General features: G+C 45.9%; 1 protein-coding gene across 7 annotated transcripts in view; it reads left to right on the top strand.

Annotated features, from left to right (window-relative positions):
• PPP1R12B (protein phosphatase 1 regulatory subunit 12B) overlaps positions 1 to 12,951 on the top strand; it is a 130,143-nt gene that overhangs the window by 10,777 nt on the left and 106,415 nt on the right. Inside the window, exon 1 of one of the 7 annotated variants that reach the window (XM_087762109.1) lies at positions 8,237 to 8,307. The exons of the other annotated variants lie outside the window; for them this stretch is intronic. Within the exon in view, the coding sequence (XP_087618235.1) occupies positions 8,239 to 8,307 (69 nt within the window). The 5' untranslated portion in view covers positions 8,237 to 8,238. Of the gene's footprint in view, positions 1 to 8,236; positions 8,308 to 12,951 lie in introns of those variants that run through there. 7 annotated transcript variants of the gene reach the window in all.

Raw genomic sequence — 12,951 nt, 5'->3', positions numbered from 1 at the left:
TAAAAAATTTAAGTTTTAAGGTGAGGTCCCTGCCAGGAGGGAAATAGGAGGGGTTCTTTCTAGTTGACTCGTCTCTTAGCTTCTTCAGAGTTTGGTCTTGCAGGAGCACGGCTGAGCGATGGCGAGTGAGCAATTGCTGTCGTCTCATACCTGCAATGCCTTCCCTGCTTTTTGGTGCAAACTTGCACAATGACTTCACCAACGATTCAAAACGGCTTATCTGTCAGCACCAGTTCAGTTTTAAGGCATGTTGTGACCTCTTTCCCTCAGGAGTAGGCAAGCAATAAGAAGTACTGCCAGGTAATATCTCCCAAGGGAGAAGATGATCGTGGATTCCTGTTTCTTACTACCACTTTGGTAAACGCTTCTTAACCATCTTGCAGTACGGACATCAGTGGATCTTAAGGCTAGGGGTATTCTCTTATCTTTCTTGACTGCCTTAATTTTATTAATAGGCTTAGCAATTGTCTTCCAGTTGCTGAAGAATGCTTCTTGCTGTGCCCGTGTGCAGAACGGCTGACGCTGTAGGAAATGCTATAAAGCAAGCTTAACTGTCGTTTTTGGCTTCTGAGTCCACTTTAGTGGAGCCCTTTTTACTTGCAGCCCAGCTACCAATTTAATCACTGCTGCACTTTGAATATTAAGTGTTGCTCGGTGCCGTCCCAGTATGGAAGGGGGGTGCAGGAGGCACTGGCGTACGGACTGGGCTCTGTGGAGGGGGATGAGTAGCTGTAGCTGTTGTAGCCAGCCCATGAGCGATGGCTGCTGGGTCGCTGTGGATCAGCTGCAAGAGTGAGCTGCCATAAGCCAGGGCTTAGCTTGTGTCCTTGCAAAAAGCATGGCTTAGGGTCCAGCTTTGCTTAACCTTGGCACCCACACAAGCTTGTGAAGAGTCGGACAGGGCTCTTCGGCCCCATGTGCCCAGCCTGTGCCCAGCAGATGGACATGCTGCCCTGGGGAGCCGGGTTTAAGGAGTAGCTTTGAGTGCCAAACCTTCATGCAGGCAAAGCGCTGCCCCTGCCAGCAGGTGAGGAAACCTGGCTGGTAGGTAGGATTAAGCAGCTCCCGTGATTTGTAAACCAGCCTTTCTGCAAGCAGGGCAGGGAGGGGAGAGTGAGTTTTGGCAGCTTAAGTCCCTCCCTCGGACCAAGGTGAGTAGCCTCTGGCTAGGAGGAGAAGGAACCGGTGAGGAAAACAGCACTGTTTGACAACTTGTTGCTTTGTATTCCTTTCGGTAGTCCCAGGTGGGATCTGACTCCTGTTCATTTGCTGTTCCTGGGCAGTTGCACCGCGTGCTGGCTGCTCCTGCGTCCCCTAGGTGTGTGTGCTGCGCTGCGGCAGCCCGGCCGCTTTCTGGACCAAAACGCGGCTCCAGGGGTTTGGCCTGCCCTGGAGCTATTGAGCTTGTCCCCATGTCACTTGCCTACCCACTGCCATTTTTTTTCCAGACCCTCTGTCACTTAGCTACTCTCAGTCTAATTAATCTGGGGGGAAAGCTGAAAGGCAATCAGTCTCCTGCAGCTCCTCAGAGTCTTTACTTATCATCCAAGTACCGGCCCTGGTGCGAGGTGAGCTGCGTCTTGGATGCTGGGTGTGTTAGACCTCTGGGCAAAGGCTCGATATGCGAGCCTTCCAACTTTCAGGTGAGGTTACCCGCACCTCTCCTGCCAGGGTTTGCATCCCTTCCCTGGTCACGCGCACGTTCCTCAGTCTCGCCTCTTGCACGTGGAACTGGAAGGTGGAATCGGTTCAGAGAGGTGGGTGCATGAGGGCGAGCGTGTTTGCTGCAGACAAGTGGAGCTTGTGCAAACTTCTGCGTGTTGTGTCTATGGAACAGGGGGACTTTCAGTGAAGAAAATTGAAAAGTGATGATTTAGGAGAATTTAAATCCTAATTATTTCAAAACTGAAAGAATGATACATTGTTCCTTATGACGTATCATCTTCTACATGGGGTGGCCTGTGTGCTTTCTCCTCTCTGTCATAAATCACCGTAATAGATATACGCTGTATTCAGGGAACACACAGTATCATTTTTTTTCTGGGGAGTATTGGGCGAGTCTGAGTCTTGGATTCAGCTCAACTAAATAGCTTCAAATGACAGATCTGTCCCAGTTTTGCCGTTGTTTGCTGAACAGTTTTGTATTGCTTCTGAGCGATACTGTGCCTGCACACCTTCAGTCTTTCCTGTACAAAGATCTATTAAAATAAAAATTCAGCTTTCTGAGCTTTACCAAGCCGCAGTATTGACAGAAGAGGTTCCAGAACTGCTCAGGCAAATGAAAAGCGTGGGGTCTTCAGCACCAGCTGGTATTTGTTCAGGAGGAACTGGCATATGAAGTCCCTGAGCTATTATCCGTTGTGTATAACATAGCACTTAAAACAGACCGACTGCCAGAGGACCATCCCTGCGGCAGGACCACGTCAATGGGACGTGACAGTTCTCCGTGCGGTGCTAGTTTCCAAAAGGACTCCAAGAAGAACCTGGGAAAAGATGAACCCAAAGGAGTCAACAAGCACGTGGGGAGGAGAAATCTGGTTGAGGTGGTACGTTTGGATTTCCAAAACGCTTTTGACAAGGTCCCTCTATGGAAGCCCTAAGAAACAAAGCTGTTGCGAAATAAAAAGAGATCTTATCATTGATTAATTACTTTCTGAAAGAGATAAAGCAAAGGCTAGGAGTGAAGGATCAGTTTACAGGAGGGAGTTATCCTGTGCATCTCCCCTGGGGTCCGTGCTGCTCTGCACACCCGTATGTGTGGAATAAAGAGCGAGGTACAGTTTGTTGATGGTGCTGCTTATTCAGAATAATAAAATGAAAGCTGGCAGTGACCGGTTTCACAATACTGGCTAATTTGCTGATAAAATGGCTGGCAAAATTTGGTCAGTACATGGGAAGTAATGTTTACAGGGAAGCAGTGGGTTTTAACCCAGCTGTTACAGGCTGGAAAAGGTTTTCTGGGGATTTAATGTGATAGCATGGAGGTACTGCAGTGGGTAAAAAGCAAATCAAACATTAGGAATTGTTAAGAAAGGAATAAATAAAGTAGAAGTCCTAAAGCCGGTATAAGTTCATGTTGTGCCCATCTGTGGATTAGCTTGTGCAGTCCTCTTTCTACCATCTCAAAAAATGTAGGCAATAGAAAGATACGGGAAATAACAGCAAGGTGATCAAAGTCACGGAGTGGTTTCTGTACAAGGAAAGATCAAAACTGTCTGCGATTCTTTCTAACTGGTGGAAAGCCACAAGCACAGATATGACAGAGGTATCCGAAGTTACGTATAAGATGTCATTAGGAATGTTTGCTTTTTCCCACAAGGAAGAATTAAAGGACATCACAATTTTAAAACGCGTATTTTTTCATCCAGTGTAAAATTCAGCTGTGGAACGATTTGCTTTAGGGCATGATTCATGCCAAAAGCTGAGAGACCTTCAGAAACTGCCTGATGGGTATAATTCTACCTCTGTAAGTTAAGCTACAGATTGCCAGGCTCTAGGATGGTGTGGCAGGAGAATTCCCTCTATGATGCAATGAATAATTAAAAAGGCATTATTTATTACAGATTAGAGTCAACAAGAGAAATAAGATAGGAGAGAATTAATAAGGCCAAATGCCTTCTCAAATGTTAAGGCAATAGTTTTAAAATTAAAACCCAGTGATTTTTAGAAGGCTAAGTAATACTATATTGCATAAATGGTGGGCAATTACGCTTTGTATTTAAGAGGCAATTTTATTGAATTTTTGGGTAACTTGCTGCAGTGGCATGAAGATTATATTTCATAGCGTCCTCTAACCTAGAAGAAAGAATATGTGTATGTATGGGCTATCACCTTGCTAATCCATGAGTTTTTGAGCCTTTTTCTATTCCTGGCTTGCAGTAGCCTGAACTAATATATCTGACTGCACACAGTATCTAGGTATTCTTGCGAAGGATGGATTTCGTCTTTACTTCGCAGGTTGCACTAGCTTTTCTTTTCTTTCTTGGATGACTGACAAACAGAGTTTGACCTTCGCAGCCCGAAATGGTTTGTCTTTTAAATTGATATCACTCGAGTTATTCTGAACAAGCGTTCCCTCACGCTGAAAAAGATAAGTGGTAAATTTGTCTGTCTCTTGATGGGAGACTTCAGGACCGTGCCAACCTGTGTGCCAGCAGAGCCAAGGTTTAAACTTCAGAGCATATTGCAGGAGTTATTTTTGATCCCTTATTAATAGCGGCTATAGAAGAAGCCCTATGCTTATGGCCAAATATTGTCTTATAGCTATTTCGAGTATTGGCTTGTCTTCAGTCTACAACTCAGTCGGTCCACAAAATCCATTTTTTTCCATTTAGTTTAGGTGCTGTTAATCTTTAGGAAAAGTGTTCAATGTTGCAGAAAGTGAACAAGGAACAAAGAATTGATTGTAGTCATTGGGAGGGGATCCGTGTGCTGACGTTGTGCCCAGCTTCCTGCGAATTGTGCTAGTGCCTTAAAAATTCAAGCCCTGTCCAAAACAAGAACTGCTGCATTAGGGGGAAAAAAAGACATTTTAATGTAATCTGATTCCAGGGTTATCCTTTAAAATACAGTGTTATGGTGATGATGAAACCCTCAGAGTCTTGGATATTTGGGGATACCTGTTACTGACAAAGCTACCAGCTCTTTTTTTTTTTTTTTTTTTTTTCCCTTGGTTGCTGTGGCCTGTTATTGTAACCACTCACCCCTTCTCCAGTTTATCTGAGTTGCTTTCCTAATCCTTTGGCTTCTTTGAGCAGTGCTTTGATAGTTCTCCTTCTGTTGTATGATGCCGAAAGCTGCCTTTTCCTCCACCGTTTGTTTGGGTTTTTGTCCTTTGCTCTTCCAGTCCGTGCTGCCTCGGCGGTGAGGGCAGGCTGCTGCGGCTGTGGGGTCACAGGTGCGTGGCTGGAGGGGATGACAGAAGACCTTTCTGGTCCAGTCCTCTGCACTACGGCACGACCAGGTTTATCAGAGTCTTTTTTCCAAAAGACAATTAACTAATCCATTCCTAAACGTCTTCATGAAGAGCCCGTCTGCACCTCCCCTGGAAGCCCGCTCCAGCGCCTGGCAGGCTGAGCAGTTAGGAAGCATTTCCCAGTGTTTGACCCAATTCCGCTTTCTTCCAAATGAAACTGAATTCTTTGTTTTCCTCTGGTTGCAGTTGCTTTCCCTTTCATAACAGCCTTCCCACTACTGGAAGACTCTGTTCTCCTCAAACTTTTTTTTTTTCTTTTACCTAGATACAGTAAAGCTGGTTTTATTTAACCTTTCCAACTCGTTGATGTCTTCTAAACTTGCGGTGAGCCTTGTCGTTCTCCTCTGGGCTGCTTAGGAGTATGTTGCTTTCAAATTGAATGTGATACTTCTGTGGAGATCTCTCCAGCCCAAGAATAATTTTTTTCAGGGCCTTGCTAACAGCAGTTGTCTGTAACGTATTCCAGAATGAGATTTGCTTTCTTCTTCGGCAGCGCCCCACTGAGTCATTCAGCCAAGCCTTAATTAGCCATCGGGGAGGGAGATGAGGGGATGGTAAAGCAAAATTAGAAGTAATGGTATAAATCATTAATGCTATAACAATATATTTAGTAAACGTTGCTTTGAAAGATTAAGACCCTAAGCAAGCAGCGTGCTCCCTGCAGCGTGGGAGCTGTCGGAGCCGGCGTGGTGCGTTGGCCGCGTTGGCCGCGACCTGGCAGGAGCGGAGCTGCCCTCACGTGAAGGAGACCTGTCGCACCGCGGCGCGGTGGTTGGGCTGCTTTCAGCCTGTCTTGAGTGGGTGTCTAGTCAGTGATCCACCCTAGTGCTGTGTCCTTTTTGTCCTTGTTTTGCCTTTAGATGTCTGCCACCTAAGTGCAGGAATTTTCCCGTTGCGCTTTGTTGAAAGAACGTTTGTCAGGAACACTGTGTGTCCTGGAGCTCTCCACCTTCTCCGCTTTGGTTTCATCTCACACCAGTAAAATGTGATCTCTGTTTCTACCTTTTTGTTGAACAGCAGGAGCAGAGCTGGACCTTGTTAGTCTGTGCTGATGGGACTTTCAGACTGTTTACGCAGGCTCAAGGTTCTGCCGTCTGTGCCGAGTCCTGTGCTTTGCTACGCAGACCGAGTCCCCGCCGGTACAGCTGCGGTGGGTCGAGGTTACCGCAGTGCTGAGCGGATGTCGAGCGAGCGCCCTGTTTTCCCGAAACCTTTTACAACTTGTTCCCTTCTTATCTTTCTGAATTCTTCTTTAGCCAGGTTTTTTTTTTTTTTCCCAAAGCATTGTTTATTTCTGTGGTGCCCTACAAGTAGTATAAACCATATTTGTGATGCCTCAGAAATCCGTAAGAAATGCTTTTGGAAAATGGGGAAAGTTGTTTAGTTCCTCCCCCGCCCCCCCCCCATTTTATTAAGTTAAGATTTTTCTGATTCATGTCCCATTCAGGCCTACCACATCTTTTTTCAGTTGTGAACACTAGAATTTCTTATGGTATTGGAAAATGTAGTGTGCCATTACAAAGGGGCCTAATGATATTTTCTATTTTGTTTTGTTCCATTCCAAATAATTTCTAGAATTTGCTTTGATTTCTGAGCTTGGAGCTGATATTTTCCTATAGCTATTTGTTATAATCCTAAGAGCTTTTTCCTGAATGGCAGTGATAAGCTCAGAACCTTTCATTCTGTTACATGACATTAGGTGTATTTTTTGCCCGTGATTCACTCTACAGTTATCTGCATTGAATTTCATCTGCCGTTTTATCACCAGTTGCTCAGTATTGTAAGGTTCTTCTGCAGGTTTGTCCTTTCATTTGCCCTCTTGAGTAGTTTCATCAGCAAACTTAATCACCTCCTCTTCCAGATCCTTTATTTAATACATTTGGTGGCACAGACCTCAGGAAAGATTTCTGCAGAGATCTCCAGGAAGAAAATCTATCACTTATTCTGGTCTCCCCATCATGAAAATATGTTTTATTGTGCAAGGATCTTCCCTCTTGCCCATGCAATTCTGTGTCTTGAGGGGCCTGGTGAGAAGCCCTTAGGAGTCTCTGGATTTCACCACCTGCATCTCCCTTGCTTTGTGCTTGTGTACCCTTCCAAGACTCCAGTCGCTTTCTGTAGTGTAGCGACTTCCCTCTCTGAAAGCCTTGGTGGCTCTTTGCCAAAATATCACAATTTCCCATGCATCTACTCTTCTGTATTATACCATCCGCTAATGCCAGCACCAGCAGCTTGGTTCTTTTGGGGTTTGATAAGATCTCTCCCTTTCTCTATTCCGGGAGTTTCCTCGCTTCCCAGCGACTCCTCCTTTCCATCTTCGCAGCCGTACATTGAGACACTTGTCGCTTGTCCATTTGTCTGGTCCTACACGTAGCCGTGACGTGATTTCCAGGCGTGACCCAAGAAGTCCTACTGTCCGACTTTCTAACACAAGCCGTTTTGTTTCTAGAGCCTCTCCTGGCTGTGCGTCTGTCGTGCCTCCAGCAGGCAAGCCACCATGGTTATCGCCGCCCGTCTGTCTGTCTGTCTGCCTGATCACAAAATCTCTTGCTCATGGCCTAGCTCTTGCTTCAAGCTGGGAACGCAGCCTGCAAACGGGTGCGTCGGTGGTCTGGGGGACATGCAGGCATGTTCCCAGCGAGACAGACCCTTCCGCAGGACTGCTTTCGCAGCCATCAGCTCACTGCTTCCCCCCGTGAGCCCTGCCTTCGCAGCTGGCACGGAGATGGGGCTGCGTTGTGATGCCTCTGAAAGTCCCCCTGCACGGTGCTCTTTCCTTCTCTTCCTTCTTCTGCAGAAATGGGGTGATCCACTCAGAAGTGAGACTGTTTCATGGCTCTGGCAGTTGGGCTTTGTCAGCACACCTTGCCCTCTCCTAAATTTCTCCTGTTCACCATCCAGGTTATGGTACTTTGTTTCTGAGGATTGCCTGTGCCACCCACCTGCAAGGCAGGCTAATGCACAATAAATATGGAAATTGCCGTCCTCTAGCTGGACTTCCACTGGGTTTTGATTTACTTTAAGGATGAGTAATTGCTGTGGTTCACCTGTAAGCCGGTCGGTCTGCCTGGCTGCTGCTTCTGTACGTGGTAGTTAAGAGGTGGGGAGCCTGCTCTCCCCCGCCACCCCTCCCTTTGCTGCGTGCGTTCACTGCTCTCTCCATTTCTGGCTATGTCCTTTTTTCGGCATCTGCTAGCCAGGGCTGCCTAAGTCCTGACAGAGCACTCAATCACTGGGCTGCCAGTATCTAAACCACGCAGAGCATGTGCAGGGCGTCGGAGCAAGGAACTGGGTTTACGTTACTCTTACGAAAACATAAAAGTTTGTATCAGGTCTGTATTTCTTTGATCACAGAGACCGTAGTTCTTGATTAGACTCAAAGCGTCAGTAATATCACTGGGGAAAGCGGACAGCCTTAGTTGTGTCCGTCTTTCAAACTAGCAGGATATCTGGGGCCGTGCTCTGACAGGAGTTCAGTGCCCGGCAGCGTCCTTAATACGCGTACGGTGCTCGGTTGCTCTGGGAAGGCGTCTGCGCATGGGTCTAGCAAAGATCTGTCACTGAAGCAGCACTTGTCCCTCTTCGGTGACCTTATTCTACGGTCGTTTTCTTTCACAGATCGCTTGCTCTCCGTACCGTCTTTGCCACCACCTCTTTTTGCAGGGGTATCACCAGGACAGGGTGCCTGACCGCTGTCTGGGCTGCTGATGGCAGCACGAGGGTGATCGGCTCCGAAGTCATCAGTGAATGATTTTCTTACTGGTGGCCATGCTGAGATTTGCTTTAGTTTGTTTCCCACAGGATTAAAAAAACAAAAACCCAAAGCAACAAAGGCACTTTCCTGTGGCTTGAGCAGCCCTAATAGTGTCGGTTGGTTTTTTTTTTTTTTCTTCTTCTTCTTTTTTTCCTGTGAATAAAGGCAAGTTCAAATGAACTCTGCCTGAAAGTGTAGTTGACATTTAAACTTGTGCGAACCGGATTCTCAAACGTACATCGAGCACACATCTTTTTCCAGTATTGGGAGTTCTTGAGAAGTTTGTTACTGAAGGGATCTGCAGACTCTGTCGTAGGACTGTGAACTCCTATATTCTCCTTCGCCTACCTCTCTAAAAATGCCAGCCAGAGTCCAGACTTTAAATTGCTGTGTTTAAACAGGTTTTTTTGCTGTTTTAAGAAAATATATAGCTTAATTTCTGCTGTAATAGCAAATTATATCAAGGTTTCACTAGCATTTAAAAGAAAATATTTTCTTAAAGCTGCACCATGTTAAGTGACGTTGCAAATCCAAATGATTGCACTGGCAACAGAAATGCTTGCACAGTCTTAGCTGTGGTCCTGTCAGGAAGAAATGTGGAATCACTTTCTTTTTAGAAAGATTTCTTTATCCAGCACCCTCTTTGTCTGCTCCATCATTGTTACGCTGCGAAGAAAATCCTGTGTCCGGTGGTTGACGTGGTGCCTTTTCCTGCTGGGAATGACTTGACGGCAGCTGAGCCGTGGTGGACACCAGTCTCTTGTTCAGGTAGCGGGCAGAAAGAACGGCAAAACTCAGAAAAACCACTCGTTTGCCTGAACGTGAAGGCCGCGAGTTGCACAGGACTGGAACGTGACAGAGCAAGCTGCTACGTGTCTGTCTAGCGATGATTTTTGCTGAGCCCCTGGGAGCACGTGTGACGGATAGTTAGGGAGTGTTTACCCACCTGAACCTTCAACTGTGAAGAAGAAAATATAAATTTTTCCAGCCACTGCAGGGTTGGCAATGAGAATGAGTAAGTAGAATTATTGAGTGTACGTTTTTCTTTTTATAAACCAACTTTTTTTTTTTTTTTTCTGGCCACAAAGGTGAGATTCAGCTCTGGAAACAAAACCTGATGTGGCTGCAAGACAATGATGTGCACGGAAACCAAGGGCCTGATATTCTGCTTCTGAATAAGTTGTCTATGATTCCACCAAAGGAATCTCCTCTTTCTTTTCATTTGCAGTTGTGTTGAGGTGTTTCTGTATATAGCCACTGTTTTTATCATCTTCACCCTTACTTAGTGCTAGTTGGGCCCTTCTTGGTGTTTGCAGGAGGTCATGGTACTTCCCCTACACAAACTTTGGCATCTGTACGGAAGAGCTGGGTTTCCGTGAAAGCGGTAGTAGCCCTGAAGTGACTTTGTTGCTTTCTCTGTGGAAACAACAGTTTTTCCTCGGGCCATGTGCGGCGTGAGCTGTCTGTCTTGACACAAGCAAGATGTCCAAGGCAATGATTATGTGGCAGCTTAAGACGATCTTGGTCCTGCCCTTCCTGCTGCGCTTGTCACACACCTTTCATACCAGTGTAAGTGCTTGTCTGGTCCCACTGTGAGCCAGTTTAGCTTCTGGATCTGTTTAGTGGGGTATCAAATGAGTATCAATGCCCCTTGCTGGGGGAGAGGGTCTGCTGGCCGGGGTAAGCCAGGGCAGGACAAAGGCAGCCCTGGCTTCAGCCAGCAGAGCCTGCCACAAAATCCTACCACGGGAGAGACTAAAGTAAGCCTGAAGTGAGCAGCGGAGATTTCTCCGTCTGTCTTTGAGGCCTATAGTTAGGTAACACAAATCTCATCCTTAGTTTGCCAAGTTGGAGCTAAAATCAATTTGCAGCTGTTTTTCCATGTCTCTGACCAGTTAGGAGAAGACCTAGAGAGACTTTTCCCATAGCGGATTGTTTGCTGGAGCACGGAGGGCACTGCCATGCCTTCCTACCCCATCTTGACCTTCTAGCAGGTATGGTGTGAGTGGAGTAACCTTGCCAAGTGGGCTGAAAAGTGACTTCCCCCCCCATTATTGACAAGGTTAGTCTTCATTTGGCGTTGGCCTTACCACGCTGCTCTGCAGCCTCCGGTGGCCATTCAAGACAACGGGGCGAGTGTCAGCCCTGGGCTGCAGGAGACCATGTTAGTTTGGCTGAAGCTGATCTAAGGTTGCATCTTGGAAATTTAGAATATATTTATGTAATATAGCTGATGGCAGAAACGGCATATAGATTTTGCTTGCGTTGTAAAAGTGCCTTTAGGAACTGCGTTGAATCGGTTCAGTATTACCACTGGTGTAGCACCTGTAGAGCTGAAGAACAAGGGAGTTGTTAGCAGAACAGTTCTTTGCTAAGCAAACCTGCAGTAGCTAAATTTCCATTTTCCACACAGGCGTGAAATGCTTGTGAGCTTTCTAATTATGAAATGTAGAGTTATTTCAGGCAGGAACTAAAATTTCAGTAATTTAAGGGCAGGATTTTATATGTACTGTCTTGATCCAGTGCCAGAGAGCACTGGCTGAGTGGGAGATAAATGACATACTTAGTGGTCAGAATGACTGAACTGGTGAGACTTGAAAAGCTAATGCTGCTCTACACCATTAGAAAACTGGCAGTCCCTGCTTTTTAGTGACAGAAAGACTTTATTTTTAGTGTTGGCAGTTGATCAAGTACTGGACTCATTTCAAACTCTTCTCAGATGGTACAAAGTATTAGCCTCCAACTGCTGTTGAAATAATGGGTATTAAAAATCATGTTGGAATTAGGGGGATGAAGATGATGAAAAGGAAGGGAGTAAAATGATAATCTAGACTGGATTTTAAAGTCAGTCCCACGTGGCCTGTCTCTGGTTTAGAGCTATGTGTTCTGGTCTGTGAATGCAAATGGCAAACCAGTCCATTGACTGCAGAGGAAAAGCACTATGGAAGTGGAAAATCACTGTATTGGGTCCCCTTTGAACGAGAGGAATTAAGTGTAGGTTGCTGGGCACGTGGGAGCACAAATAATACAAGGCTGGAGGGGCTGGCATAAGGGGTTGATGCTTGTGGCTCTTTGCATAGTGAAATACTTACGTCTGTGGTCCTCGCTGATCTTCCTAGATTTACCAAAATGATATTTGATGAGAAATGTTAAATGAGGGGCAAAAAGGTAGCAATCCTGCCTGCCTATGCGTGTCGTCCTAGCAGAAGTAAAAGCAGGGCGGTTTAACTTTTCCCATTTTCTTCCCGTTTCAGTAACGTGGAGTGTGTCCGTCCAGCTGACCTTCTCTGTCTTTACAGCGGTGGTTCCTGTTGGTCCTAAAGAAGCAGAGCTGGAAGGTTTGGCACGCTGAGGGCTACCTTGGCAAACGCAGATAGGTACCGGCCAGTGGTGAAGTGAAGCGTGGGGCTTCAGCATTCGCTGCCCACACCGTGGCTGCATAGCTAAAGCAGAAGTCCTGATAATTATAAAGAATTTCAGACATTTAGCTAAGCCATCTATAGTCTAGCGCAGTAGATATTTACATCTGCCTCCTTTTAAATAAGCCGATGTCCCCAGCGCATCTATGAAGGTGTGGAGTTTCAAAATGTGGTTTCTGTTCGAAGCAGTTTTCCGCCTGACATTTTGTGCTGCTATTTCATCTTGAAAATTCTACTCTCATGAAATAATTACGCCTTTGCACGTATTCCTGTCTTCCCTTGTGCTCTACTGGGTTTTTTGTTGTGCTAATCATTCTAAGAGATTTGTTGTTGGTTTCTTTTGATGACTGGCATGGATACTGCTGAGTACTTCTAGTTGTGGGGTTTTTTTCCAATGGCAAAATCTAACATAATCCATATCTCTTTTCCTGCTTACATGAGAAGTATGACTCAGCTGCTGTTAAAAAATGAAGCAACATAGCTAATTAATCAGATGAGAAAATGAATAATACCCTTTTTATCTCATTTCCCTCCCTTTCCCCCTGCTCTCTTTAAAACAGAATTTACCTCTTTCTGCTGGCTCTAATATGGTTGTGTCAGATTTGCACAAGGATTTTAAAGCATAAAGATTTTAGAACTGGGTCCGTGGTACAGAAGTGCCCGTGCAGGATGTCGTAGCCGTAAGGACACCCTAAAGCTGGGCTGAGAAGAGGGAAGGGAAGGTACGGAAGCTCTGTGTTTTTGCAGGAGCAACAGTAAGAGCTGTTTGTTGTTCCCAAAGTCACTGGCGAGTGTAATCTGTG

This window comes from Nipponia nippon, unplaced genomic scaffold (genome assembly GCF_047370975.1).
Source record: "Nipponia nippon isolate SJK-2023a ecotype South Korea unplaced genomic scaffold, ASM4737097v1 scaffold_25, whole genome shotgun sequence".
NCBI classification, from domain to species: Eukaryota; Metazoa; Chordata; class Aves; order Pelecaniformes; family Threskiornithidae; genus Nipponia; species Nipponia nippon.
Note: the sequence above shows the minus strand (reverse complement) of the source record. Positions and strands in the feature narration are given on the sequence as shown.